This window comes from Artibeus jamaicensis, unplaced genomic scaffold (assembly GCF_021234435.1).
Source record: "Artibeus jamaicensis isolate MK-2021 breed Jamaican fruit bat unplaced genomic scaffold, CSHL_Jam_final contig_76, whole genome shotgun sequence".
In the NCBI taxonomy this organism is placed as follows: Eukaryota; Metazoa; Chordata; class Mammalia; order Chiroptera; family Phyllostomidae; genus Artibeus; species Artibeus jamaicensis.
In genome coordinates this window covers 27,784,881-27,811,723 of record NW_026521954.1, presented here as the reverse complement: position 1 = coordinate 27,811,723, position 26,843 = coordinate 27,784,881, and the positions used below count along the sequence as shown (strand labels likewise).

The window sequence follows — 26,843 nt, the reverse complement described above, 5'->3', positions numbered from 1 at the left end:
GAGCAGCCCACAGCCAGGACCGGCACTGTCCCCAGGGGGACTCCAGGTCACTTCCATTCTCTCGTTTGGGTTTTTTCTTTTTCAGATTTTTAAAAAGATTCTATTTATTTATCTTTAGAGGGGAAGGGAAGGAGAGAGGGAGAGAAATATCAATGTATGGTCGCCTCTCATGAGTCCCCTGCTGGGAACTGGCCTGCACCCCAGGCGTGTGCCCTGACTGGGAATCGAACGGCGGTTCTTTGGTCCTCAGGCCCGCACTCAGTCCACTGAGCTACACCAGCTGCAGCCGCACACTCGATTTTTAAAGACTGCCTTTTCACTCTACAACCTGGCTCGACCCACCATCAGTCCAGCGGCCATTTGTGTAGCCTCCTCACCATGTCGTGCCCGGCCTTGCAGGGAAGGAGGAGGTGCTCGCTGCTTCCTCCCCCGCCGCCGTGGCTCCCTGTCCTGCCGTCCCCGAGGCCCGGGTGCCCACGGCAGCGGGCAGGGTGGTCTCAGGGGCCTCGGGTCTCCAGGCCTCCAGTGCGACGGGAGCTGCAGGTCTCTCGCAAACAGCTCGTGTCAGGTTGTGTCGATTTCTGGTCTCAGAGTCCTCCCCTGACGGTGGACTTGGTCCACATTATTTCTGTTGCGTCTGTCGAGCTTATTGACGGCTTTTCTTTCTCAGTCATCCATGTGGTGGCTGACTCCGCTGCCTGTGACCAAGGCCCACGCTGTGTCCCCAGGGCCTGGGAGTGGGGTCCGGCTCTGCCCACACAGACACGTGGAGGCCGGTCCACTGGGCGGGGCAGGTCACTCCCCTGCGGTCATCCCACAGTGGCTTCCTGGGGAACAGCACCCCCACCTGCCTGTGGCAACACAGGAAGACCTGCCCCCCTGGGTGGCACAGACGCGGGGGGGGGCACGGACCAGCCGGGGGCACCTGCAGGAGGGAAAGACAAAGCCGCTCTTGCAGCTGAGGGGGCAGGAGGACCACGCGCTCTGCCCTGTGTCCGTGACCCTGAGGGGCCTCGCTTTCAGTTTTCTCCGCGCGACGTTTCTGCCTTGTTTTAGTGGGTTTGGGGGCTGATGGTGTAAAATGAGCGGGGCGGCCCCCTTCTCCGCCTGCTGTAAGAGGCCACGCAGCCGGCCGTGTTGCCTGCTCAGGAACCTGGCGGAGCTCACCTGCCGGCCCGCCCAGGGTGGAGGTGTTCTTTCTGGGGAGATGATGAGACTTTAATGTTTAAACACATTTAGGGCCGTCTGTGTTATTTTTTTCCTGGAGTGAGCGGCAGCGGTGTCCTTTGAGGAGACTGTCCCCGCGCTCTCTAGATTTGCTGGCATAGACCCGGCCACGTCATGCCCCACAGGTCGCTCCTCTCATGGTGTGAAAAGTGTTCCTTAATAAAGCTGAAATGATTTTTTAAAAACTTTTTCATTCCTTTTATGTCTCTAGGATCGGTATGAAATGCCCTCTTTCATTTCTGGTATTGGTGATCTGTGTGCTTTTTCTTGATAAATTTGGCTATAGGTTTATCAATATTTTTGATAATTAAAAAAGCAGTTTTTGGTTTTGTCATTTTCTTTATTTTCTGTTTTCCATTTCATTGATTTCTGCTCTTTATTGTCCCCTTTTCTCCGCTTACTTGGGCCTTAGTTTGCTGTCTCTCTGGTTCTATTTGAGACATTTCTTTTCTTATGTAATCACTTAATGCTATAAACATTGCTTAGTGGCTTAAAATAACAATAAGTAAATTAAATCCCTTGGTGTGAACTTGAATTCATAAAAGAAAAATTCACTTTTTATATATGTGCCCCCTCAAGTTTTTAAGGTGCTGTGTGGTGGCAGGTGCTGGAAGGGCGAGTGGAACCTGCAGACGGGAGCCGGGAGGACAGAGGGGGACGAGTAGGGGCTGGTGGGTGGATGGGGACAGATGGTGGGCGCTCGGTCACATAGGGAGGACAGGTCCAGTGAGACACAGAGAGGCTGTGCGGGGGCGACCACGCGGACAAACTGGAGGACAGGTGTGACCCCGCTCCCCGGCGATGACGACCACGCTGCTCCTCACGCACGTCTCACGGCGGCAAGAGAGCCCCGTGTGTCCTCTCCGTCCCAGGGCCCCAGCCTGGGGGCCGGCCCCCTGGGGCAGCGACGGTCTCCCTCCCTCCCACCTGCCCGTGTCTGCTAGCCAAGGCCGCCGGGGTCCTGTTCTGTCCCGACTGCAGGTGCTGAAGCCACTTCACGTCTGGCTGCAGTCCCTTCCGAGTGGACCGATCCCTGGAGCCAGAGTATTCAGTCCGGAGACTTTCACATGACCCTTCTGGTCCTGCATTCTGCGATCAGCCCTGGGGGGCTCCGGCCCCTCTGCCCCTGTTATCTTGTTTCTGTTGAGTTTGGTCTGTCTCTCACTCCCACTTCCCGTGCTGGGGACTCGGGACAAGCGGCCTCCCTGCCTGGTTGCGAGCAGGCCGAGCAGGGGAACCGAGCCTCCGTGGCTTCAGCAGGCACCGCCAGGTGCTAACAGGACCCGGTGTCACTCAGACCCCCTCCCGTCCGGGTCGCTTGAGGTGAGCTCTGCTGCAGCCCCACGAGGGGCAGCAGACGTTTCCGTCAAGGGCCAGTGGGGAGCTGCCTCCGGCTTTGCGGCTGCGAGTCCGTGTGATGCAGGCTCTACCGCCAGCTTCTCCCTGGGGCCCTGGCCCTGGGGGGGTCCCTCTCTGCTCCGAGCTGGACGCTGCTGGGCTCTGACTACCTGGGCCCTGGGCTAAGCCAGGCAGCCCCTGGGATCTGCTGGTGGCTCTGGGCGCCTGCAGCCCTGACAGCCACCAGCAGGGGACCCCCAGAGCCACAGGGACCACAGGCCACCACTGGTCCCCCCTCCCACCTCCCCACATGGGCTGTGTGAGGTGACACATTTGGTCACTGTTTAGGGCCTTGAGAGCTGGTCTCTTCCACTGCCCAGCTGCCCGGAGCAGGGCCCGGCCTTGGCGGTGAGTGCCCAGTTGCCGGTGCCCACTCAGCAAGCCTGCCTCCAAGCCAGCGCCCTGCCGCTGTGCCCATGAGGCTGTGGGATGTGTTCACCTGCCGGGGGTGTGGTGCTGGGGGCGGCCTCAGGGTGGCCTCCCAGGCCAGCTGGAGCCAGGGGCCTCCTCTGGGACCGTGAGCAGAAGGGCTGAGAATGCACAGCTAAGACCAGGGCCAGCTCGGCCCCAGCCACGGCGCCCTGCGGGGCACAACCTGCACAGCTGCCCCTGGCAGGCCGTGTCCAGTACCAGAGCACAAGCGCCTCCCTGTCACCGGCTGAGTTTGACTCGGAGGAGCCCAGAGCTCAGAGCTGCTCTGTGGGGTCGAATTGCTGACCTTTAAGAACCACAATGTTTATTTTTGTATCAACCCAGCTGGGTCCCGGGGTGCCTGTGTGTTGGCTAAACATTATTCTGGGTGGGTCGGTGAGGGTCTTCTCAGATGAGGTTGGCAGCGGGGTCGGGCAGCAGACAGCCTCACCCAACGCAAGCGCTCAAACAGGGCGGGTGGAGGATGCACAGCTGAGCTGGGAGCCCCTGTCTGGCACCAGCTCCCCAAGACTCCAGCTGACAGGCGGCTCCTGGAGGGACCTGTGTGCCCCAGAGCCTCCTCAGCGGTTCCTTCAGGCCTCCTTTCTTCTCTGCACCAATGGCTCTGTTTCTTTGGAGAGGCCTGCTGCCGACGGCAACTGAACTGGATGCAGGGAGGCAGCTCGGGGGCTGATGGAGGAGGGCAGGTCCCACTCCATCCCTGCAAATCATCCTGCTCTGCCCGCTGCCGTCCCGGCTCTGCCTCAGCCATGCGGTCCCCAGGCTGCGGGACAGGGGCACCGGGCCCCTCTGTGTGTGGCCAGAGTGGAGGAAGGCTAACCGGCCTCCGTGACTGGCCGTGGTCAGGAAGCCATGAGGCGGCTTGGGCTGGCCCCCAGTCAGTGACCGGCGGGGAGGATGAGGCTGCAGGGGCCCCGACTGGGCAGGCAACCGCCCGAGGCACACCTGACCCGCTGTCCACATTAGTCTCCGAGGGCAGCCCGACCACAGACAGCGAGTGGGGGGCTCCACGCTCCGGGCATGTGCTGTCTCTAGGGACGGCGCCAGGGGCCAGTTCCCTCTTGGCACCCAAGGGGCACATGTCCCCAGCCTCTCTGCAGCCGGATGGTGACCGACCGGCAGTGCTTCCAGACGTGTCGTTCCAGCTTCGCCTCCACCCGCCAGTGGCCTGGGCCTGCACCTTTCCCCAGGAAGACGCAGAGTCCAGCGTGGCCCCGACGGGCCCTCTCACGCTGGCTGCGTCTGCAGAGACTTTGTTTCCAAAGCAGGTCACTGGCAGATTTCTGGTTAAAAAGCGAAAGTCAGGAGCTAATGCACTGCAGCCTTCTCAGACAAGCCCCTGGGCACTGAGGGACATTGGCTCCTGCTTCCCTGTCCCCAGGACCCCTGTGCACGCCACTAGCCCATCCCATGCTGGCTGCATGCTGTCTGGCTGGCGCTCATAGCCTTGGTCCTTTGATTCAGTGAAACGAAACGTCAGAATTCTGAGTCTGAGAGGTTCTGCCTCCCTCCCTGGATGGTGTCAGCTGATGCCCAGCCAGGGAGCAGGCGGGGTGAGCGAGGCCCTGTCTGCTGTCAGCCGTGAAGGCTCTGCCTCCAGCGGGTACGTGTCCGAGCCCAGGCCCAGGGTGCCCTGCTGCAACCCCCGGAGTCTCGTGCCCACGGCCTGGCTTTGCGGCCGTCCGTAGGAGGGACGAAAGAGCGGAGGAGGATGGCTGGCAGGGTCTGCGGGGCTGCAGCACCCAGAGTGGGCCTCAGGGTGGGCTCAGCTGAGGGTTTGGGGAGTGCACCCAAAGCACCAGGTTCCCGGCCGCCCTGCACACCCAGGCCCAGAAGCAGGGTGCCTGGGGACAGTGCTCCGGGAGCCACCAGGGCTGAATGCAGCGCAAGGTGACTGCAACTAGCCCTGGATCCAAGCGCCTCACGGGGCCACCCCCACTGCTCCCCACCCCCAGTCAGAGCCCGTTATTTTTAGCAGAAGTGGGGCCTTCGAGCAGAGCCCTGAAAGGAACAGGCTGCGTGACTCGGCGGAGGCAGGAACATCACAGCGCCCTCGCCTGCCACTGGCCAGCTGGGCCATTGTGGCCGTCACAGCTGCAGGGCCCAGAAGGTCCCCGGGGCTCTGCGTGCCCACTGCATGCACATACGTGCACACTCACAGGCACACACATACCGCTGAGTCCTGCGGACGTCAGGACCACACGGGAGCCCCGTGTCCTGATGAGCAGGGGGGTGACGGCGTGGACACAGGCCATGAGAGGAAGGCACAAACCCCCACAGCCGTTCTCCTCTGTCAAGGCTCATGGCTACGAGGGACTGGAATCCTTCCACCTGAGGGGCTCTGCCGGCCCCTCTGTGACCGGCCTGCTTAGCACGCTTTACGGCCGCTGCTTCAGGTGAGTCTCGATGGCAGGTGCCGCCAGGCTCTGCTGAGTGGTGTGCGCCCTGGTCCTCCCCATGGACAGAGCTCCTCCCCACAGCCTTCTAGAAGCCCGCAGGTCCACATGCACACGCACACCCAGCACACACGTGTGTGCACTCACCTGTATGTGCACACGCCCACACACTTGCACAGTCTCTTTCTGTGCAGGGAAGGACACTCCGGTGGTAGGAGCGGCAGACAATGCGGGCGAGCCCTCCGCTGTGACTCAGCCTCCTCCTGCATCGCAGCTCCCAGGGCGGCTGACGCCCGCCGGCACCGGGGCAGGGAGGGAGCTGGCGGCAAGGCCCCGCTGCTGTCCCGGCACGCGGTGCTGTCCGAGGCACAGATGCTCAGGAGCGACCTTGTCCGTGGAGCGTGGCGATGTGACCGTGGACAGATGAAGGTGCGCTCGTCGGAGGAGCAGGGCGCAGGGGCGGCCGTGGCGGCGTTCAGCCGGACTGCTGAACGAAGGGCACCAGCTCGACAGAGAAGCCCTGCCCTGCGTCCCGGTGACCGGCTCCTGTGCAGACTGCCCACCTGCCAGGCTGAATGCCCAGGGAGCCCCTCCACCAGCGAGGAGGAGGGAAAGTGCGTGTGAGCCCTCCCTCCACACCAGGTGCTGGCCCACCTTCCTCACTTGTCCCCAGCTCCCTCTGTGGGAGTGGGGCCCACGCTGTACCTGCACACCTGCCCCAGCCCTGCAGGGACCCCTGCCTGGGACTGGGGTGCATCTCCCCAAGGCAGGCTGGTGTTTCACCTGCCCAGCACACCTGAGCCCAGGTCTGGGCACCAAGGAGACCTGGGGCTACCTGAGGGACTAGGTGGAAAGGGTCACTTCCCTCCACGGGAAGCCAGCACCTGCCCCAGCTGTTCACAGGCAGGAACCCCCAAACTGTCTCCCGAAGTTCCATTCTCCCCAGCGGAGGCAGCGAGTCCAGGACCAAGGCGAGGGGGGCCGGCGCGGGTGCGTCAGCTGGTGCCCTCCCCGGCCTCTAATCATCACTAAGAAAGGCTTTGCTGATGACAGTGTTTGCGGGGAGCCCCTGTGCACCTGGGGAGGACGGCGTTTCCAGGACAGGCGGCCGGACACCATGAGCCTCAGCGAAGAGCAGGTGAGGCAGTACCTGGACCAGAACCCGGGCTTTGCGGACCAGTACTTTGAAGGGAAGAAGCTCAGCCCCGAGGATGTGGCCCGGGCCTGCGAAGACGGGCTCCCGGTGGACAGCGCCAGCTTCCGGGAGCTGTGCCAGGTGGAGGAGAGCGCAGCGCTGTTCGAGCTGGTGCAGGACATGCAGGAGAGTGTGAACATGGAGCGCGTGGTCTTCAAGATCTTGCGCCGCCTCTGCCCCATGCTGCGCGCTGACCGCTGCAGCCTCTTCATGTTCCGCCAGCGCAACGGCGTGGCCGAGCTCGCCACACGCCTCTTCAGCGTGCAGCCGGGCAGTGCCTTGGAGGACTGCCTGGTGCCCCCTGACTCCGAGATTGTCTTCCCCCTGGACATTGGGGTCGTAGGCCATGTGGCTCAGACCAAGAAGATGGTGAATGTCAAGGACGTGACCGAGGTGGGTTCTGGGCCTTACCTTGCAGGGCTGTGAGGGTCCCCCAAGCCCGTGGGACAGATCAGCTATGGCCCTGTGGGGGTGCTTGGGAAGGTGGCAGGGTGGGGGGCAGGGGCAGGTTGGCCAGAGCTTGTGGGAAGGAAGCAGTTCCTCAGGCACCTGGGAGGGGTCCTGGTCAGGTCCCACCGCCCCTGAGCTGGGGCTCCCTGGACAGGGCTTGGGGGCGGGGTCAGAACTGGGGGTTAGCAGCAGGGAGGGGGTGGCTGGGGCGGAGGGTGGATAGCAGCACAGGGGCTCCAAGGTTCAAGAAGACGAGAGCTTGTGGGTGGGAAGGAGCCATTTGGGAGCCACAATACTGGGCCCAGGGTGGAGGGGTCGGGGGCTAGGGAGGGGACGTCACATGTGGGAGGGTTAGGGTTGGGGTTGGGGAGAGGCGGGCCTGGGAACTGGAAGTGGGAACCATGACCTGGATCAATCTCTTCTGCTCCCGAGAAGGAGCCCATAGGGGCTGATCCCCCCATGCACCCACTGCCCCCTTGTCCCTAGAGACACATGGGCATATGAACAGACCCCGAGAGCCCCGGTGCCTGGAGAGGAAGCAGCCGGCTGCAATCCTCTTAAACTTATCTGCTCTAAACCAGCCACCATCCAGCGACCTGAATAGAGTAATCTCGGGGATTAGCCTTGCCTTCACTTCCTTCTTGAGAAAGGGTCACCCAAGCATCGGAATATCAGGAGCATGAGTTTCCTGGACACAGAGCGGACCCACAGGGGGGCGGGGGTGTTCCACCTCTGCCGGGTCTGGTCCCTTCTGGCCCCAGGGCTCGTCCTCCAGCCTCGTCCCCGCCAGTGCTCTGGGTGCCCTGTGGCCTCTCCAAGGGTCTGGTTCAAGCTTCAGGGCTGTCCCAGGCCATGTTCCTCCCTGGCAGGGCTGTCTCCCTGGTGCCTTCCAGCCTCCCTCAGACGTCTTCCCAGCTGCCTGGCATCGTGGACCAGAGCCTGAGGGGCAGGCCCAACACGGGGTTCATCCCCAAGGCCATGCGGGGCTTGTCTCAGGTGCCAAGGAAGAGAGACCACAGGCAAAACCCACAGAAAAGCGAACTCCATCCTGTGTCAACAACCCCCCGCGTTTCCAGGCATCAGGTTTCAGGTGGTTGTACAGAGGGGAGGCTGAGGCAGAGCCTGGGCTGTGCCCTCGGTGCCAGCACCCTGCTCAGAGGGCAGGGACAAGAGGGGGCTGCTACGGAGCCAGGTGTGAGCCTGTGCACGCAGCAGACACACCTGGGGGCCAAGGGTGCAGGGTGGGCAGGGGGACCCACAGGGCTGCGATGTCAACACTCCTGTGCAGCTCCCAGACCTGCAAGGGCTTGTGGCAAAGCAGGTGGCAGAAGGTCATGGAAGGGCTGTGGCTCAACTATGGCCACCAACCCTCCGGCAGATCTAGCCCCAGGTCCTGGCTCCGTGCTCCCTGACCCTTCTCCCCACCCAGAGGGCTGCGGGCCACAAACACCTTGCCATGGGTCCTGTGAATAGCCAAGGAGTCTGGGCCCAGTTGTGGTGGCCAGCAGTGTGAGGCCGAGGGGCGCAGGGCTGGCATTAGGGACAGGGCTTTGCAGGGAAGCTCCCGGGAGCCAGGACAGCCCGGCCACGGGGGGGAGGGGAGCGGCAGGACCGGCTGTGTGGGGCATGGGAAACCCAGGGGGTGGGTGGAGGCCCAGGGATCCTGACGTAGGTCTGGGCAGTGGGAACAGAGTTGGGGACACTTTAGAGAACTCACAAGGTTTGTAATCTTCCAGGGTTGGGGTGGGAGGGAGTTGCCAAGGGGCCACCGGGCCACCTCCGTGGGGCGGGTTGGGGAGGGCCCATCCCTGGAAAGGAGGCACAGGAGGCAGGTGGTTCTGGGAAGGAGGTTTAGGGTGCAGTGGGTCTGAGGCTGCCCCACTCTGCTCAGAGACAAGTCTGTCCCACAAACATGCCACCAAGCAGACTAATGCTCCCCATACACTGAGCTCACACTTTCTGTTCTGAGAGAAGCCGGCGGGGCTGGCCCAGGCAGCCACCTGCTGGAGGAGCTGAGACCTGGAGTGGGAAGGGCTGCGGAGGGGCACCCAGGCCTGCCCACGGCCTGGGGGTGAGGTGGGCACAGGACAGGAGGTGTTGTGAGGATTCTGCAGAGTCTAGGCTGCAGAGTGGGGTCACTGGCTCCAAGCTGGGGTGACAGAGTCTGAGCCAGGCCGGCGTCCAAGGACAGGCCAGTGCTGTGTCCTCCTGCACTTCTTGGGCTCCTGATGCCAAGGGTAGGGTCATGGGGGGTCAGCACTCACCGGGGGGTCTCCATGGAGGTCGCTCCAACCCCAGGTCCCCAGAGCAACAGCCTCTGTCCTTCCTCCGGTTGCCTCACAGGACTCCCACTTCAGCCCCTTCGCTGACGAGCTGACCGGCTACGTGACCAGGAACATCCTGGCCACACCCGTCATGAATGGCAAGGACGTGGTGGCTGTGATCATGGCCTTGAACAAGCTGGATGGCCCGTGCTTCACCAGTGAGGATGAGGACGTGAGTGTTGGGGCCTCTACCCTGTGCTGGGGCGCGTGCGGCTGTCGACATCGTCCGTGCCCACGCTCATGCAGGCAGGCACCCGCGTGCCGTCCACGGCCCCTGTGCAGAGACCCACAGACGCGCGGCTGCACGCACAGCTGAAAACCAGGCTTTCATGCCTGTTTGTGTGACTCCCATTCCAGGTTTTCCTAAAGTACCTGAACTTTGCCATGCTGAACCTGAAGATCTACCACCTGAGCTACCTGCACAACTGCGAGACACGCCGCGGCCAGGTACCTGCACCGCCGCCCAGCGGGCCTGCCTCCCGGCCCTCTGGCGGGGGTCCAGATCCCCGCTATCCCTGGACAGGGATGGGCAGGGCTGTGGTCACCTGGGCAAGCTCCAGGGCGAGGGGCAGGTGGCAGCTGTGCCGTGTTGTGGGCGTGGTGCCGGCACTGCCCCCCCCCCCGGGCGTCGCAGGCGGGGCCCCTCTGGGCCTGGTGGGCGTGAGCACCGGCAGGTGCTGAGGGCACCGCCCTGCCTGAAAGCTGCCCCAAGCCCTCTCCGCAAGGAGCTGGGGGAACTGTGGACAGACAGCAGAGTCCAGCTGCTCTGCCGGCCGAGATCCCCCCAGTTTGACTCTGGCCAGAGGGTACATGGGTCAGCATGTGCTTCCCCTGAGTGACGGGCATAGGGGCTGGAGGGAGTCGGGGGACCGTGTGCTGTGGAAAGGGGTATGGAGCTGACGGGTGCGCAAGGGTCTGCTGTCCCTCCTGTCCTGCTGTCTCCACATGCCGGCCCACAGGAGCCTTGAGTAAACAATGAGTTGTGAGGCAGACTTCACACCACGGGTCTGGGGCTAAAGAAGCTGCCATGACTTGGCTGAGCCTAGGAGGACACAGCGGGTGACGGGTGACGGGCGACTCCACACCGTCCCGCTGTCCGGGCCGCCCAGTGCAGCCCTGTCCAAAGTGATGAGATGTGTCTGGGCTTGTCTCCACCTCAGCAGAGAAGGGCCATTTGGGGGATCCCTCTGGACCCACGGATTTCAGGGGGAGCAGCCTAGGCAGGTGGTCCGGAGGGTCTCCTTCCCACGAGCTGTCCCTGTGATGGGCACCTGTGACAAGACCCTCCTGGACAGACACTTCCCAGGCTCAGGGCCATGTGGAGATGACGCCCAGTGTCCCGGAGCTGACGTCTGGCCCGTGCAGAAGGGGCCGGGGGAAGGGAGGTTCTGGGCAGTGGAAAGGTCATGGGTATGACCTGAAGCCATGCAGAAGCTGAAAGCCAGTGGGCAGTTAGGGGTCGACTGTGGCGGTTGAGAGCAGGGGTCTTGGAGTGTGAGGCTGGGCTCACAGCCAGGTGGTCCCAACCCAGGGGCCAGGAGGTCAGGCGACATGGCCAGAGCGGCATTGGCCACTGGGTGCACTGTGCTGCTGGGAAGAAAGTTGCTGTGACCCATAGCGATGGAAAGGGGTTTGCACGGGAGATTTGTCTCTGCTGTCCTGTTTGTCGCTTTGTGTGATTATTGCTTGTATTTGTCTGGACTTGGGGTTATACGGCTTAGGCTGTAACCCAGCACGAGGTCACTGATTTGCAGCTCAGCTTGTCCCACAGGGTCCCTATGCCCTCCACCCTCCCCATCGCCCCCAGTCCTGCTGCGGGGTTGCTTTTGTTTGGTTGGCTGTGGGTGGTTGCACATCACTCCTCTCTGGGGCCACCAGGTACTCCAGGCTCATTTCTGCACTCCACGTCCGTTCTGGAGCGAGCCACTTCTCAGGGAGTCCTGGTGCCTGTCACTGCAGAGGGGAGTGCCCACTGCTTCTGGGGTGTCCTAGCTTCCCAGCCCTGTCACCCCACCCAGCAAAGATGGGTGTGAGTAGGCAGCCTGTGCACACACACATGTCCTGTTTGTGCACAGAACCCCTGAGTCCACAGGGAGTGAAATGTGGGTTCTGGCTGTTGTCTCCTGCCCTTGCCGTGTGCAAATTTCACTCTGACGGTGAGGCCCCTGCTCCCACCACGCACCACCTGCACTTCTAACGGCTGGACTCCAGTGTGTGTGTGCTCGGCACGTGTGAGCTGTTGCCAGCGTCCCCCTGGAGCACCAGAGGACAGTGCTCATGAGCAGTGCTTTTTGCCTCGGGTGTTAGCAACGGCGCATATCCTTGTGACTGAAGTCGGTGCCCTCTCCAGCCCCTGCAGAGAGGGGCCTGTGTTTCAATGCAGTGAGACTCTGGAGCTATAGTCCACACTTGGTTGGACTCCCCCAGCCTGCTAAATGATTTTTTAAATTCGTGAACTTTAAGGTTAGCTTTTCATGCTGTGATTTCTGTGGGTCTTGACAAATGTGCCAGGACATATATTCACGATTATGGTATCATAAAGAACAACTTCGCTGCCCTAGAAATTCTCTGTGCTCCACCTATTCATCCCCTCCCCCTGCCCAGCCTCGGGCAACCGCTGACCTTTCCACTGTCTCCACCTTTTGCCTTTTCCAGAGTTTCCACAGCTGGCATCACACATGCAGCCCCCTGAGACTGGCCCCTGTCACTCAGTCACGTGCATTTACGGCTCCTCGAGTCCTCTCTGGGCTTGAGAGCTCATCGCTTTTCTGTGTGGGGCAACTTTCCACTGTCCCTCACCTGCTGAAGGACACCGTGGAGGCCGGCTGCGTGGGGCAGCCATGAATGAGACTGTTGTGCGCTTTCTGTGGGCCCGAGTTTCCAGTTCAGCTGGGCGCACACCAACGAGCGGGCACTGGGGGGTGACGGCCTGAGCATGAGAAGTGGCCAGAGGTACTGTCACGTTGCGTCCTGTCACTGGGCCTCCTCGTAGCTCTGGGTGTCGTCACTAGTCTGGGTTTCGGTCACGCCGTGCAGCGTCACGCTGTGCAGCGTCACACCACCCCTGCGTCGCCGTAGCCACACGTTCCGCGCACCACTGGGCCTGTGTCTGGCCTTGCTGACCCCGGCCTGCTGCATCGCTTGGGTCAAAGTCGGAGTGTCCAGCCTCCGTCTGTTCTTTTGTGCGGTGCTGCGCGTGCCAGTCTGACTCTTTGCTTTCTCGTGGGCACTTTAGGGCCGGTTTTCCCACCGCAGACCGCTCTGTGGTGGTTTCACAGAGGCGGCGTTAATTTTCTGCGTCGAGTTGGGAAGCATAGATGTGTGAACGGTGACCGGTCATGGAGTATGGTCTTTTTTGTATGATTACATTTTTTTGTTACTATTTTAAGAACTTTTGCATAGGGGTACGTGAGAGATTTTGGTCTGCAGGGTTTTTTCCTCGGAATATCTCTATCCGGTTTTGGTGTTGGGGTCGTGCTGGCCTCAGAGTGGCCCGGGGAGCGTTCCCGGGCTGCGGTGCTTCGGAGGAAGGGGCAGGAAGGGGCAGCCACTCGGCAAGTTCTCCCCTGGACGTCTGGTAGAATTCCCCAGAGAATGCGTTCGTTCCAGAAGGTTAATTGTCAGTGGTTGTAGTTCTGTTCCAATTATTCTGTTTCTCCTTGTGTGGGTTTTTCAAATTGAAAAATTCATTTCAGCCCTGGTTGGTGTGGCTCAGTGTATTGACTGGCGGCCTGCAAACCAAAGGGTCGCAGGTTCGATTCTCAGTCAGGGCACATGCCTGGGTTGTGGGCTAGGTCCCCAGTAGGGGACATGCAAGCAGTAACCACACATTGATGTTCTCTCCCTTTCTCCCTCCCTTCTTCTCTCTCTAAAAAATAAATAAATAAAATCTTTAAAATTTTCATTTTATCTAGGCTATTTTATCTAAGTTATGACATTTGGGGACATAGAATTGTTCATTTTTATTATTGATTTTCTTCCGCCTGCTTTGGGCTTACATTGACTGGTTTTTCTAGTTTATTCAGATTACATGATTGGATTCGGATATTTTTGTCTTTGTGACATCTACTCGTAATACAGTAAACTTCCCCCGCCCCAGCATGGCTTCTGTTGCAGACCACAGATTCGGGTGGGTTGTATTTACATTTTCATTTAGTTCAAGGTAAACTTCTCGAGTCTTTTTTTTTTTGGACTCATGTGCTGTGTGGAAGTCTGTTCTTTAATCTACTTTGGAACATTCCAGCTATGTTTATGTGATTTTTTGCTTGTTGAATTCCCCTGTGGTATGACAGGGCATTTTTATGATTTTTATTCCTTCAACTCTGCTGAGATATGTTTTGTGTCCAGAACGCAGCCCGGTTCATCGAGTGTGTCCCGCCGTTGCTGGGTGCAGCGGTCCTCGCCCAGCCCGCATGCCCAGCACTGCCTCTGCAGTCTTCCCACTGGGTTTCTGCTCGCTGAGCTGTGAGCTGGTGGAAGGGACTGGCTGGAGTCTCAGCCGCCATCGTGCATCTGTCTGCTGCTCACAGCTTCACCAGGCTTTGCTCTGTGTGGTCCAGTGCTCTCCCGGCTGGTGCATACACATTAGGAACTGTGGTATCTTCTGGAGAAGTGACCCCTTCATTGTTACGTGACACCCCTCCCCACCCCCGACCATTCCTTCTCCTGAAGGCTGCTTCGTCCCAAGGCTGACGTAGCAGCCCCGCAGCCCCTTTGGCTGGCATTAGCATAGTCTGTGGTCCTCCATTGCTTCACTCTTTTCCCAGTTGTTCTACTGTGGTGTGACACATGGGCCACAAAACTTGCCACATCCACCACCGTTAAGTGCACAGCTCAGTGACACTGACCCGCCTCTCGGGAGGCGCGTGTGCAACTCTAGTGACATTCGATGTCCAGAATGTTTGCCGTCTGGTCAATCGCTTCTGTTTTTGAAGAGCAGCCAGGCTGTTTCCCACGGTGGCTCACCTGTGTCTCACCAGCAGCGCACAGGCTTCTGGTCTCTGCACAGCCTCAAGCACCTGGTTCCCTGCTTTTCTGCAGCGGTTGTGCCAGCAGTGTGACGTGGCGTGCTGCTGCGCGTGTTATTCACGTTCTCGCCACCGGTGACATCAGGCGTCTCCTCGTTGCTTCGAAGAAGCATCCATTCAAGGTGCTGGTGCATTTTGAGTCTGGTTGTTGAGTTTCAGGAGTTCTCTGCATTGTGGGTGTTAACCTCTTAGTGGATGTATGATTTGCAAATACTGTGACCCATCCTTGGGCTGTTTGCCCTCTGATGGTACCTTTGGCACACAGAAGCCTACAGCTTCCAGGAGGTCCGATTTTCTGTTGCCTGTGTCTTTGGTGTCATGTACAGGAAATCACTGTCAAATCCGATGCTGTGAGGCATTGATTGTGTGCTTTTTTCTAGGACGTTTATGGTTTTAAATAGCATATTTCAGTTTTGGCCCGCTGTAGTTGCTTTTGCACACAGTGTGAGGGGACGCTCCCCGTTCACTCTCTCGCGTGCCGCGGCCCACTTTCCCGGCACTGCTGGTAGGACGACTCTTTCCTCACTGAATGGGCTTGGCACTGTTGATACCAGTTACTTGACTGTATATGGAAAGGGTTATTTTTGGACTCTGCTCCAGACCACTGATCTGTAATTTTGTCTTTATGCCAGTACCACACTGTTTTAGTTAATGTAGGTTTGTAATATGTTTCCGAGTCAGGAGTGCGAGTTGTTCTTTTGCTAGATATTTGCCTATTCAGGTTCTGTTGAGAGTCCATATAACTTTTAGGATGGGCTTTTCTACATCTGCAAAAACATAATTGAAATTTTGGTAGGGATTACATTGTATCTGTAGATACCGTGGGGTACTATTGGGATTTAGTAAGATTAAGTCCTCCAGTTCAGAGGGAAGGTATGTCTTTTTTGTTTAAGATTTTATTTATTTATTTATTTATTTATTTATTTATTTATTTATTTATTTTAGGGAGAGGGGAAGGGAGGCAGGGAGGGAGAAAACATCCATCAGTTGCCTCTCACAACCCCGCTCATGGGGACCTGGCCCGCAACACAGGCGTGTGCCCTGACTGGGAATCAAACCAGCGATCCTTTGGTTCACGGGCTGATGCTCAAACCATTGAGCTACACCAGCCAGGGTTGTCTGTATATTTACGCCGTCTTCAAGTTGCTTCCAGTAGTTTGTGGTTTCCATTGCATCGGGGCCCGGTTTTGGAACTGCCCGTGCACCTCCCGTGGAGCGTCCAGAGCGTCCGGGCCCACGCCCCTGGGCCCCCGAGGGCTCCCTGCACGGCAGCTGCGTCGGCAGCAAAGCCTTTCAGGTTCTGTTTGTCTGGGAGGGCGTTCCTTTCTCCCTCCCCTTTGAAGGACAGATTTGCCACGTACATGAGTTTGGGTCGAAAGGCTTTTTCAGCCCTTCCAGCACGTCAGCCAGCTGCCTTTTGGCCTCCAAGGCTTGTGAAGAGGGGTCTCCTGACACTCCCACTGAGTTTCGCTCATAAGTGACAAGTCCCTGTTCTGTGGCTGCATTCAATTTGCCTTTTATGGGTCTCGGAATAGGTGGCCTTGAGTTCATCCTCGTGGGAATTTGTTGAGCTTCTCGGATGTTAATATTTTTGTCTTTCATCAAATTGGGAGGGTTTCCGGCTGTGACCTTCAATTACTGTGTCTGCGGACCCCTCCGGCCCAGGGATGGGGCTCCGAGGGGCTCTCGCTGAGCAGTGCTTGTGGCTGCCCCCTGATTCCGTGAGTGGGCAGTGCGACCTCCCCTCGGCCAGGCCCTGTGCTTACCTGGTGTGGGGGTCGAGTGTGACACACTCGCACTTGGACTCAGGTACAGATTGAAACCGGCAGTGAGAACTGGGTAAACATTATTCTTGGGATGACGGTCATGAAAAGGCTTATCAAATTACAGTTTTTATATAATGTGGACACATCTTTCTCTTACAAATGTTACATGTGGTTGGTGTGTTAGTAGAGTTAATGTAAGTAGTGAAATTACTATTGAGGAGGCAAATCGCTTTATTACTTTTGTTTGGAGTATTTTTCATTATCTTACGTGCTAACACACATGGATAGTCTCCATCCTTCAAAAGTTCCAAAAGCCGCGCTGTCGCATGTGAAGGCACGAGTGAGCATTTCTGCAGACTTCCTTGGTTAGTAACACACTTTACTTTGTGTTATTGGATTCACATGCAGTGCTCCTTTGCACTCACGGCGCAAAGCTCACAGAGTGACTTGGGTTTGGTGGCCAGAAGCGCAGAGTGGAAATTGTGGGGAAGGTGTTTTCTCGGGTGGCGGCAGCAGTTTTGTGTGGTTGCCGTGGCGTGTGCCTTCCCTGCTGCCTCAGCAGTGGGGCTGCTCGGAGCGCCACCACACTGTCAGCACCGTCGGAGGGCGGGAGGTGTGCGGCCACGAGCTGCCGTCACACTGCAGCGGTGAACTCGTTCGCCCTTTGAGTTTTCCAGGCAGGACCGTGCTAAGGGTGACAAGCCAAGTGTGATTAGGACCCTCCTTCCTTCCGATTCTGTGGCAGCCACCGACACGAGTGTCTGGGCAGGGCTGGGTGATGGCCCACTGTGGGCCTGGAGCCGGCTACTGGGCTCCGTGTGCACTTCCCAGGCCAGGCCTGAAGGGGCAGCATTGCTGTGAGCTCGCCCTGCAGACTGGTCGTACAGAAGTGGCAGGTGGTGTTCTTTGAGGGACATATGGCTCCTGGACACAGGTCTGTGTGGGGACACCCTGGTGAATGGGAGCACAGGCAGGAAAGAGCCACTTGTAACCATCCCCTTCACTTCCTGAGCAAGTGGCTGCAGTCACAGCGGGCACTGGAGCCCTTCGCAGGGACCATGGGGGGCCCACTCAGCAGAACTGCTGTCTGGGGAAACGCTGGCCGTCGGACCCGTGAGGTGATAGGCACTTGCTTTCGCACGTGTGACAGTTCACGCGCAGGTGCTGCTGTGGTCAGACAGGTGTGCGGGTGTGAACACGAGCCCACAGCTGTGCCACTCCCGCAGGTGCTGCTCTGGTCGGCCAACAAGGTGTTTGAGGAGCTGACGGACATTGAGAGGCAGTTCCACAAGGCCTTCTACACGGTGCGGGCCTACCTCAACTGTGAGCGGTACTCGGTGGGCCTGCTGGACATGACCAAGGAGAAGGTGAGGCCGCAGCTCCTGGGGCTCAGGCCAGCCTGCCCCCAACCCCCGGGCGGGCTCACTGACTCCCTCGCTTCTCTGCCCAGGAATTCTTTGACGTGTGGCCTGTTCTGATGGGAGAGGCCCAGCCATACTCAGGCCCGCGCACACCTGATGGCCGTGTGAGTCATGTGGGGGTCGGGGGACAGGCTCTGAGCCCCGGGCAGGAAGGGGCCCATCCCAGCCAAACCCAGGAGGGCAGTGTCCGGGGACCTGTGAACCAACACCTCATCTCCTCGAGGTTCCGCTGGGTGCAGGCCCAGGGGCCCCTCACCACCACCATGGTCTGCCTCTCAGGAAATCCTCTTCTACAAAGTCATCGACTACATCCTCCACGGCAAGGAGGACATCAAGGTCATCCCGTAAGTGCCAGGGTTTTACGAGAAGTGTCATACCACGGGGGGTGGGCACTGACCTGCCAACCTGGGCGAAGGTGAAGGGGTCCCTGAATGAGCAGGGAGCTGATGTCTGAGGCTCCATGAGCATCGAGATGGCCATCCTGGGACCTGGTGAGCTGTCCTGGTGGCCCTGGCAGCAGCAGCTGACCTTGCAGGCCCTCAAGGTGTCACCTGGGCGCCTGAGCCTCCACGGCAGGTGGAGACCCCAGGACCACAAAAGGGGAACATGGACACACGTGCCCAGTGGGATGGGATAGGCGGGGTCACCCAGCCCAGTGAGCAGCACAGCGGGTGGGGCTCAGGGCAAGACTCCAACCTGGAGAGACCAGGTCCCAGCCTGGTGGCCATGTGGCCACAAGATCCCATGCCCTGCAGGCCTGTCAGAACCCCCACAGGCCCCACTCAGGGACTGGCAGCCACAGGTCAGAGCCAGGCCCTGGGGCGGGGAGCACCAACACTCAGCTCCAGAGGCTGGGATGCGGTCCTGGTAGGGGAGCGGGTTCCCGTGGGGCAGGGGTCTCGGTGTGGGCAGAGGCAGGACGAGGTGCCCCTCACCCCCACCCTCACCTCCCTGCTCCCCACCTCCCCAGCCCTTGTGCCTCCTGGAGCTCAGAGAATGGAACAGACCTGAACACCCAGACTGCACCACACCACACACACAGGTCACCACCCAGGGGTCTGGTCGGCCTGACCCCCTGCTTCCCTCCCCAGCACACCGCCGGCGGACCACTGGGCCCTGGCCAGCGGCCTTCCCACCTACGTGGCGGAAAGTGGCTTTGTGAGTCCCCGAGGCTCTGCCCTCACACCCCAGCCACCCCGCCAGCCCGGGTGCCTCCACCAGCTCCTCCCTCCCAGCTTTGCCCATGAAGAAGCTCCGGGGCTGGCTCGTCGGTGTCAGAGTCACACTGTCCGCTTGGCTGCTTCCACTGAAACCGTTTTCTGGTCCTTTCCAGATCTGTAACATCATGAACGCCCCCGCTGAGGAAATGTTCAGATTTCAGGTATCTGTCTGTCAGTAGAAAACACATCGCACTCAGGGACTCGGGCTCCGAGACGGGGGTCTGACTCGGTTTTTGCTGCTTAAGAAACCACCTCAGAATCTCAGTGACAAACAACAGCAAACGTGTGTTTCATGCTCGTGTGTCTGTGGGTTTGCTGAGTCCAGCTGGACCCCAGTGAGGGCTCCCGGCTGCTCCCTATGTCTTCCCCCGGGAGACGCATGGCCAGGGCTCTTTTCGGGAGGACACCAAGGGTCCGGTGTGCCGGTGGAAGTGGGCTTTGTCTCTGAGGCCTCTGGGTGCAGCCAGTGTCTGTGTTTCACTGCTGAGCATCAATGGCGTCGGGACAGGACTGGCTGTGCGGTTCGTGGGACAGTCCATGTAAACGGGACAGCACACTCTGCCTCCACGGCAGAGGCCACGACACAGACGTGGATGCAAAGCTCCCCTGCGGGCGGGGGTGAACGGACCACAGAGGAACGATAACCCAGGGCCGACCCCAAGCAGCAGCCGCGTCTGGCCGCCTGTCCCTGCAGGGAGGCGCCTTGGACGACTCCGGGTGGGTCATCAAGAACGTCCTGTCCATGCCCATCGTCAACAAGAAAGAGGAGATCGTGGGGGTGGCCACGTTTTACAACAGGAAAGACGGGAAGCCTTTTGATGAGCAGGACGAAGTCCTGATGGAGGTAAGCGCCTGTCACAGGTACGGCTCCAGCCAGGACACCCTGCGACGGGGCAGGACACGTCATCCGCTTTCGCCTCCTGACGCAGCCCTAGGCCAAGGGGAGTGGGGCCGAGCGAGGGCGAGGCCGTGTCCCGGAGCTCCCTGGCGCGCGCCCTGCCACCCCATCGGGAGCGCTCATGGCCCTGGGAGCTGCAGCCTGGGCAGCTGGTGCTGCCGGGAGGGTGACGCGCCGTGTCATCCGCCGCAGTCCCTCACGCAGTTCCTGGGCTGGTCGGTGCTCAACACCGACACCTACGACAAGATGAACAAGCTGGAGAACCGCAAGGACATCGCCCAGGACATGGTGCTGTACCACGTGCGGTGTGACAGGGACGAGATCCAGCTGATCCTGGTACTGCTCCGGGCACCCCAGGCTCTTCCCTGCCCCAAGGGGACACGCGCCACCCCCATACCCCCCAGTGGGAGTTCCCACACGCTCACGCAGCCCAGGGCGGGTCCCTCTCCGCCTGTGTCCTCGGCTGTGTGCAGAGAGGGACCAGCGCCGTGCTGGACGTGGTGTGTGGGGGCTGTCGGCAGAGGGAGGGGCAGGCCACTGTCACTGCCCTCTGAACCCAGGGGCCCAGCTGGGGCCTCCGGCAGCAGCAGATGGTCCTCAGTGCCAGACGTCCCCTTGCCCCGCAGCCACAAGGCTCGGTCGCACTGTCACTGTCTCTCGTAACACACCTGTTTCTCTCCCAGCCGACAAGGGAGCGCCTGGGGAAGGAGCCGGCGGACTGTGAGGAGGAGGAGCTGGGGGAAATCTTGGTCAGAGTCTGACCCCCGCCCGGAGGTGGAGGCTGGAAGGGCCCACGCGTGGGGGCAGACTTTTCTGTCCCCGGGAGACTGAGTGACCTAGGCATAGCGTGGCCGTGTGCCGTGGCCACTGTCTGCGCACATGTGCCCGTCATGTGTGTCTGTGCACCTTTGCTCGTGCACAACTCGGCGCACGTTCCACTGACGGCAGTGCCGTGTCTGCCCAGTCAGGCGCGACCTTCCTGTTGGGCCCCGGGGGGCGGGGAGGGGTGGGGGCTGAGCCGTCAGGGCCCGGGTACCAGGCTGCAGGCCCAAGGGACTTGAAGGGCAGATGCCACCTGACCCCAGGGGCGTCTGAGGCCGGACGAGGGTCCCGGAGGAGAAGAGAGGAGGAAGCAGTGGGGTTGGGAGGGCTGCCCTCAACCCTCTAGTCCCCCCACAGAAGGAGACACTGCCGGGGCCCACCAAGTTTGAGATCTACGAGTTCCACTTCTCCGACCTGGAGTGCACGGAGCTGGAGCTGGTCAAGTGCGGTGTCCAGATGTACTATGAGCTGGGCGTGGTCCGCAAGTTCCAGGTGCCCCAGGAGGTGAGGGCTGCTGGTCAGGGGTCCCGGGCGCTGCAGGGAGTTTGTGGCAGGCGTGCTCGCCACGGAGGGGACGGTGCAGGCCAGCAGCGCACAGGCAGCGCACCGGCCTGGAACGGTGACTGCGGGAGGGGAGGCGGGAGGCCCGGTGACTGGGAGTGCCCGGCGGCGTGGCCACTCGGTGCGTGGCTGGGCACTCGTTGGGTCCCAAGTGGGGCAGAAAGCACAGCTCTGCCCGGGCTCCTGCTGCCCGACTGAGGCCCCTGACATCAGGGCGGCAGGTGGCATTTTCAGAAGACGTTTTACTAAATACTAAAGGAAAGCACAAAAGGGGAAAATCACAGAAAATAGTAACAGAAAAAATTATTTCCAAATTATTTTCTGGCCCTAGAAACCGCAGAGCAGCGAGAGGTCCCCCGGGCCCCAAACTCTCTTGGCCGGAGACAGTGTCACTGTCCCCACGCCCTCCCCGCCTCTGGGCCTCCCGCACTCCCTGCGCCAGGTGCCCACGCACCTTCCTGACTCAAATGCCTAAAACACGCATGTCCCCCAGAACACCCCAGACCCCTAGCTGGGGTCCCCTTCCCAGTTTGGGGCTGTGCAGTGCACCCGGGAAGCCCCAGGCAGTGGCCCTCGTGCCCCCCAGGGCGCAGGGGCCGGTCCCAGGCTGTAGGCTGTGGGGCAACCTGCCGAGAAGCCTGGGCGGGAACCCCGTCTCCTGACCCCCCGCAGGTCCTGGTGCGGTTCCTGTTCTCCGTGAGCAAAGGCTACCGCAGGATCACCTACCACAACTGGCGCCATGGCTTCAACGTGGCCCAGACCATGTTCACACTGCTCATGGTATGTAGGCTGGCCAGACCAGGCCAGGTTCCCTCCACCACCACCAAGGTCAGGGGTTGGGGCGGGGGGGGGGGCAGTGATGAGAGTTCCCGAGGAGGCAAGGGCTGGGAGGGGCACCCCCTGGAGGTGAGACTGGACCCGGGTGTCTGTCTCCACAGACAGGGAAGCTGAAGAGCTACTACACAGACCTCGAGGCCTTTGCCATGGTGACGGCGGGCCTGTGCCATGACATCGACCACCGAGGCACCAACAACCTGTACCAGATGAAGTAGGCACGAGGGGCCGGCAGGCGTTGGGGCAGGGCTGCCGAAAGGCCCCCACGGTTGGCAGGGGCAGCGGGGCCCTGCAAGGGGCCGTGGTGTCCACAGGTGGCCCCTCCTGGCCACGCTCAGGGCTGCTGACAGGGCTTGTTTCTCCATGACCCGGGGCAGGTCCCAGAACCCCTTGGCCAAGCTGCACGGCTCCTCGATTCTGGAGCGACACCACCTGGAGTTTGGGAAGCTCCTGCTGGCGGAGGAGGTTCGAACCCGGGTTGCTAACCTCGGCACCTCCTGGCTGACGACCACCTTGGGCGGCGTCCCTGCCACACACCCTCCTCCAGGGATGGGAGTTCCCGCCACACAGGCGTGCACCCTGGGGAGCGGAGGGGGCTCACCCTGGCTGAGCCCACCAGGCTCAGTCTGGCAGGAGGCCACCTGGCTCCAGTGCCCGAGACCTGTGGTCAGACCCTGGGGTGGGGGGATGGAGCCAGGGCCACCAAGAGACTGCGTCCCCCCCTCCCACCTACAGGGCCTGAACATCTACCAGAACCTGAACCGGCGGCAGCATGAGCACGTCATCCACCTCATGGACATCGCCATCATTGCCACAGACCTGGCACTCTACTTCAAGTGGGCAGCCTGTGGGCTCCGGCTGAGGGGGCTGGGTGGGGGTCCTCTCCTGGAAGGGCCACAGGGTCGGGAACGTGCATGTGGCCAGGTCCTCTGTGGGGGGGAGTTCGACCCTCTCTCCTTGATCTTGGGGTCCAGGAAGAGGACGATGTTCCAGAAGATCGTAGACGAGTCTAAGAACCACACGGACAGGGCGAGCTGGGTGGAGTACCTGTCGCTGGAGACCACGCGGAAGGAGATAGTGATGTGAGCGGCGGCGTGAGGGTCAGAGACACTCTGCTTCTGCCAAGGTCCCTCAGGGGCCTCAGGGGCTCTGAAGGGAGAACAGCTCCCTGCCTACCAGCTTTGACACCCCAAACAAGCGCTCTGCTTCAGCCCTCATTTTGGGGGAGACCCAGGGATTCGGGCTCAGCCAGGCCGGCTCCATAGTTTGCAGGGCCTGGCCGTAGTGTTCTCATTGCAGGAGCCTCATCGCTTCATATGCAGTCAGGGTTCGGGTCTCACACAGGGGGCCGGGGGAGCCCAGGGGGCCTGGTCAGGGAGCCTGTGCGCATCAGCAAGGTCCTGGATAAATGCTGGCTGACCGCAGCGTGTGGGCAAGTGGGGGGAGCAGGGGCCAGCATGGGACTGCCTCCAGCTCCCTCTGCTCACAGGGCCATGATGATGACGGCCTGTGACCTGTCTGCCATCACCAAGCCCTGGGAGGTCCAGAGTAAGGTCAGAAGGCACCTGGGGCTGCGCAGGGGGTCGGGCAGGGGGAGGGGCCACAGGCTGTGCTGAGGGCACCGCCCTGCTCTGGGTCAGGCACCGACAGCTGCCACGGTGGAAGGTGCCCCTGTGCCCCCTGGGCAGCGGACCGGGGGCTCCCAGAGGGTCCCAGGTGGAGAAGACCAAGGGTGCGAAGCCTACTGGCAAGTTCTCAGGACAGTTGCTGGCCAAGCACCGAACTCTCAGCAGGTGAGGCCCCTTTGTGTGCCCTCCAGGTCGCTCTGCTGGTGGCAGCCGAGTTCTGGGAACAAGGTGACTTGGAAAGGACCGTTCTGGATCAGCAGCCCATTGTGAGTGTTCCTTCCAGAACCTTCTGCTCCCCCATGGTCAGAGCCTCTGTGCTGGAGTGGTGCACACAGGCACCCGGGGCTCTGAGGTCCTGGGGCCTCCAGCTCACGTTGTGGGTCACGTGACACAAGCCAGTCTCAGTCAGGTGGCTTGGGGTCTGGGTGAAGAGGCAGTGCCCATGGCAAGGCTGCCTCGGGCAGACCTAGGCTGCGGCTCCCCGCAGACAGGCTCCATGAGCCAGGCAGCTGCACAGGGGACGCAGCAGGGCCTTCAGCTGCCCCAGGAAGGCCCAGGCTAGTGGCGTCTGGCAGCCACGGAAGAGATGGCAAGAGGGCTCATCTCACAAGTCAGCTCCAGTTGGTGAGGGGCTGCCTGAGTACAGGTTTGAGGAGGCTCTGTGCAGAGACAGCAGGAAAGGGTGCCCTGGCCCACCAGCAAAGTTTCCCAGGGGAAGGACACGTAGCTGGTTTGTCCCCTGCAGGCCAGGCCTCTAGGCTCCTGCCTGGCCTACTCTCACCAGCCTGAGCTCCAGGCCAAGCGTCACTGGGAAGGAGAGGCTGGCAGGAGGCAGCTCGGTGGGTCCAGAGTATGTGAACACCAAGGCCCAGGCACCAAGCCCCAGGTCTTTTTTCAGGACCACGGAGAGCTCCTGGGGCCAGGAGCCTGGGGGACTTGGGACCTGGACAGGGCTGCCCTGGGGGGGATCTCAGGGGCTTGTCCTGGCTTTTCACTCCCAGGAGCCAGGTCTGTCAGGCAGGCCGGGCCCTGGGGCCAAGGACTCCACCTTCCTCCCTCCCAGAGCTGAGTGGGTGTCAGCTCACCCTGGTGCTTGGGGAATGTGTTAGGCACACCTGACCCAGCCCTTCACTGTCCCTCCCCGTCCCCAAAGCCGATGATGGACCGGAACAAGGCGGCTGAGCTCCCCAAACTGCAGGTTGGCTTCATCGACTTTGTGTGCAGCTTTGTGTACAAGGTGAGTGGGCAGGGCAGGGCCAGCTGGGTTGCAGGAGGAGGGGGGAGCTGGTGGGGTCACAGATCTCCCAGTGCCGCATCGGCCCCACCCTCTGCACACCTGCACTTGAATCCGAACTCGTCAGTGTAACCCCAAGTGTGTCCCTCCTGCTCCCTGCACCCAGCCGGCTCCTCAGCAGCTTCCCCACCAGCCTTCTTGCTCCCACATCCTCACAGTCACCTCAAGGTCTTGTCTCAAATGTTCCCCCCCAAACCCCATCTGGGGTACCCTCCATGGCCTTCCCATTGTTCTCGGGCCCTGGCTGCAGGTGTGTCTGTGAACCATGGGGAGGGGGAGGGGTCCCACTCTCGACTCCCTTTCCAGGAGTTTTCCCGTTTCCACGCGGAGATCCTGCCCATGCTGGAGCGTCTGCAGAACAACAGGAAGGAGTGGAAGGCCCTGGCAGATGAGTACGAGGAGAAAGTGAAGGCCCTAGAGGAGCAGCAGCAGCAGCAGGAGAGGACAGCGGCCAAGAAAGGTCTGGGCTCGCGGGTGCAGGGCAGGCTCAGGGGTGGGGGGTGGGGCACTGTTAACAGAACTGAAGAAAAGGCGGGGCTCAGACAGCCCTGCGGTTAGCACCCTCGGGTCACTCGCTGCAGAGGCAGCTGGAGGAGGGTGGCAGCGGGAGGCCGGCAGCGGGAATGGGTCCTGCTAATTCAAAGCGGCTCACGAGCCTGGCCCTAGCTGGGGAGTTCTCTCATGTTCCCTGAGGAAGAAATAACTGTTACTTCCTTTCTGAGGGGGAGGGAGGCCTGGCTGAAACATCATGGACTCTTAATAGACCTTGGTTCAAAGAGCAGTCCTTCCGAGTCACGCAGAAAGTCAAACTGCACTTCCATTCCACACACACACAGGAGAGCAAGAGCCAGGAGTCAGGCGTGCATGGCATTGCCTGTGCTGTGTCCGGAGTGGTGGTTTGCCTGTTCTCCACCTGCATCAGGGGCCTGGCTGCACTGGGGCAGCCCAGGCCGGAACCAGGCTGTCCTGCTGCCTCCTGTCCACCTGTGCTCGGCCACCTAGGCTCTGGGACTCTGTGGCTCTCCCTGCAGTGCCCTGCTGTGGGGAGGGAACCAGCGGTTTCAGGGTCGTGGGAAGTCAGGGCTGAAAGTGTCACCAAGGGCTGTGATCAGAAGGCTGAGCCCAGCTAAGCAGCTTAGGTTGCCCACGGGTGTCTGTGGCCACCCTTCCCGCTGCAGGGCTGCTGGAGGACACAGGAGCGGGTGGGAAGGAGCCTGGCTGGGGCACGTGCTGCTCGTGCCCCGTCTTGTGTTCTCTTGCAGGGGGCACAGAGGTGGTCTGCAATGGCGGCCCAGCACCCAAGTCTTCCACCTGCTGCATCCTGTGAGCCACTGGGCGGGGCCTGATAGCTCCTACAGCCACTGGATGCTGCCTCCCACCACTTGGTACAGGAGTTTGTGAAGCCTGAGAAAATGAAGACAGTTTTGAAAATACTGAATTTAAGGTTTATGTCTGTCAGCTAAAGCCAATTACAAGTAACACAGTGTAGCCGACCCTACACTTACGCACTGTCTTTGGATACATAGTAATACCAGAGACCTTTGAAAGTCTGGATGTGTCTAAAGCATCGGTGGGAAGTCTGTACATGTACGTATGTGTATATGGGTAGACAGATGGATACAGAGATGCTGTTTTCCATGTTTTAGAACCAATATATGGCCAGAAATCTAGAATAAAATGCAAAGAGAACAAATTGCCCTTTTCTATGGTAGAAATTACAGCAGCGGCACATTGCATACGACCAACCAGAAAGTTCTGGCACGAAGGCCAAAGCCTTGAGTACGGCGGGATCAGATCTGAGTGACCTGTGCAGAAATCACTTGTGACAAAGGCTCCGTGTTGTTGCTGACGGACCCAGAGGTCAGGGCTGACCTCCCTCCAGTGCCTGCAGGCTCCCCGGTCCCAGCCTCTGCCGCAGCGGGTCCACTCGCCCCAGCGCCCCGTGCCTCC

At 60.4% G+C, this 26,843-nt stretch overlaps 2 protein-coding genes across 2 annotated transcripts; one reads left to right on the top strand and one right to left on the bottom strand.

Moving 5' to 3' along the window:
* Positions 1-652: 652 nt before the first annotated feature.
* LOC128628452 (translation initiation factor IF-2-like) lies at positions 653-6,405 on the bottom strand. The gene is made up of 2 exons (XM_053672499.1): positions 5,601-6,405; positions 653-4,340 (listed from the first exon to the last, which is right to left on the bottom strand). The coding sequence occupies exons 1-2, from the start codon at positions 5,720-5,722 to the stop codon at positions 3,416-3,418; spliced, it is 1,047 nt and encodes a 348-aa protein (XP_053528474.1). The 5' UTR covers positions 5,723-6,405; the 3' UTR covers positions 653-3,415.
* A 96-nt stretch (positions 6,406-6,501) lies between these two features.
* On the top strand, positions 6,502-26,321 carry PDE6B (phosphodiesterase 6B). The gene is made up of 22 exons (XM_037126961.2): positions 6,502-7,041; positions 9,442-9,594; positions 9,780-9,869; positions 17,442-17,582; positions 17,666-17,740; positions 17,916-17,980; positions 18,728-18,794; positions 18,970-19,017; positions 19,551-19,700; positions 19,947-20,090; positions 20,438-20,503; positions 20,934-21,080; positions 21,810-21,917; positions 22,076-22,185; positions 22,349-22,436; positions 22,707-22,807; positions 22,946-23,053; positions 23,461-23,524; positions 23,791-23,865; positions 24,753-24,836; positions 25,200-25,353; positions 26,156-26,321. The coding sequence occupies exons 1-22, from the start codon at positions 6,571-6,573 to the stop codon at positions 26,218-26,220; spliced, it is 2,574 nt and encodes an 857-aa protein (XP_036982856.2). The 5' UTR covers positions 6,502-6,570; the 3' UTR covers positions 26,221-26,321.
* The last annotated feature ends 522 nt before the right edge of the window (positions 26,322-26,843 follow it).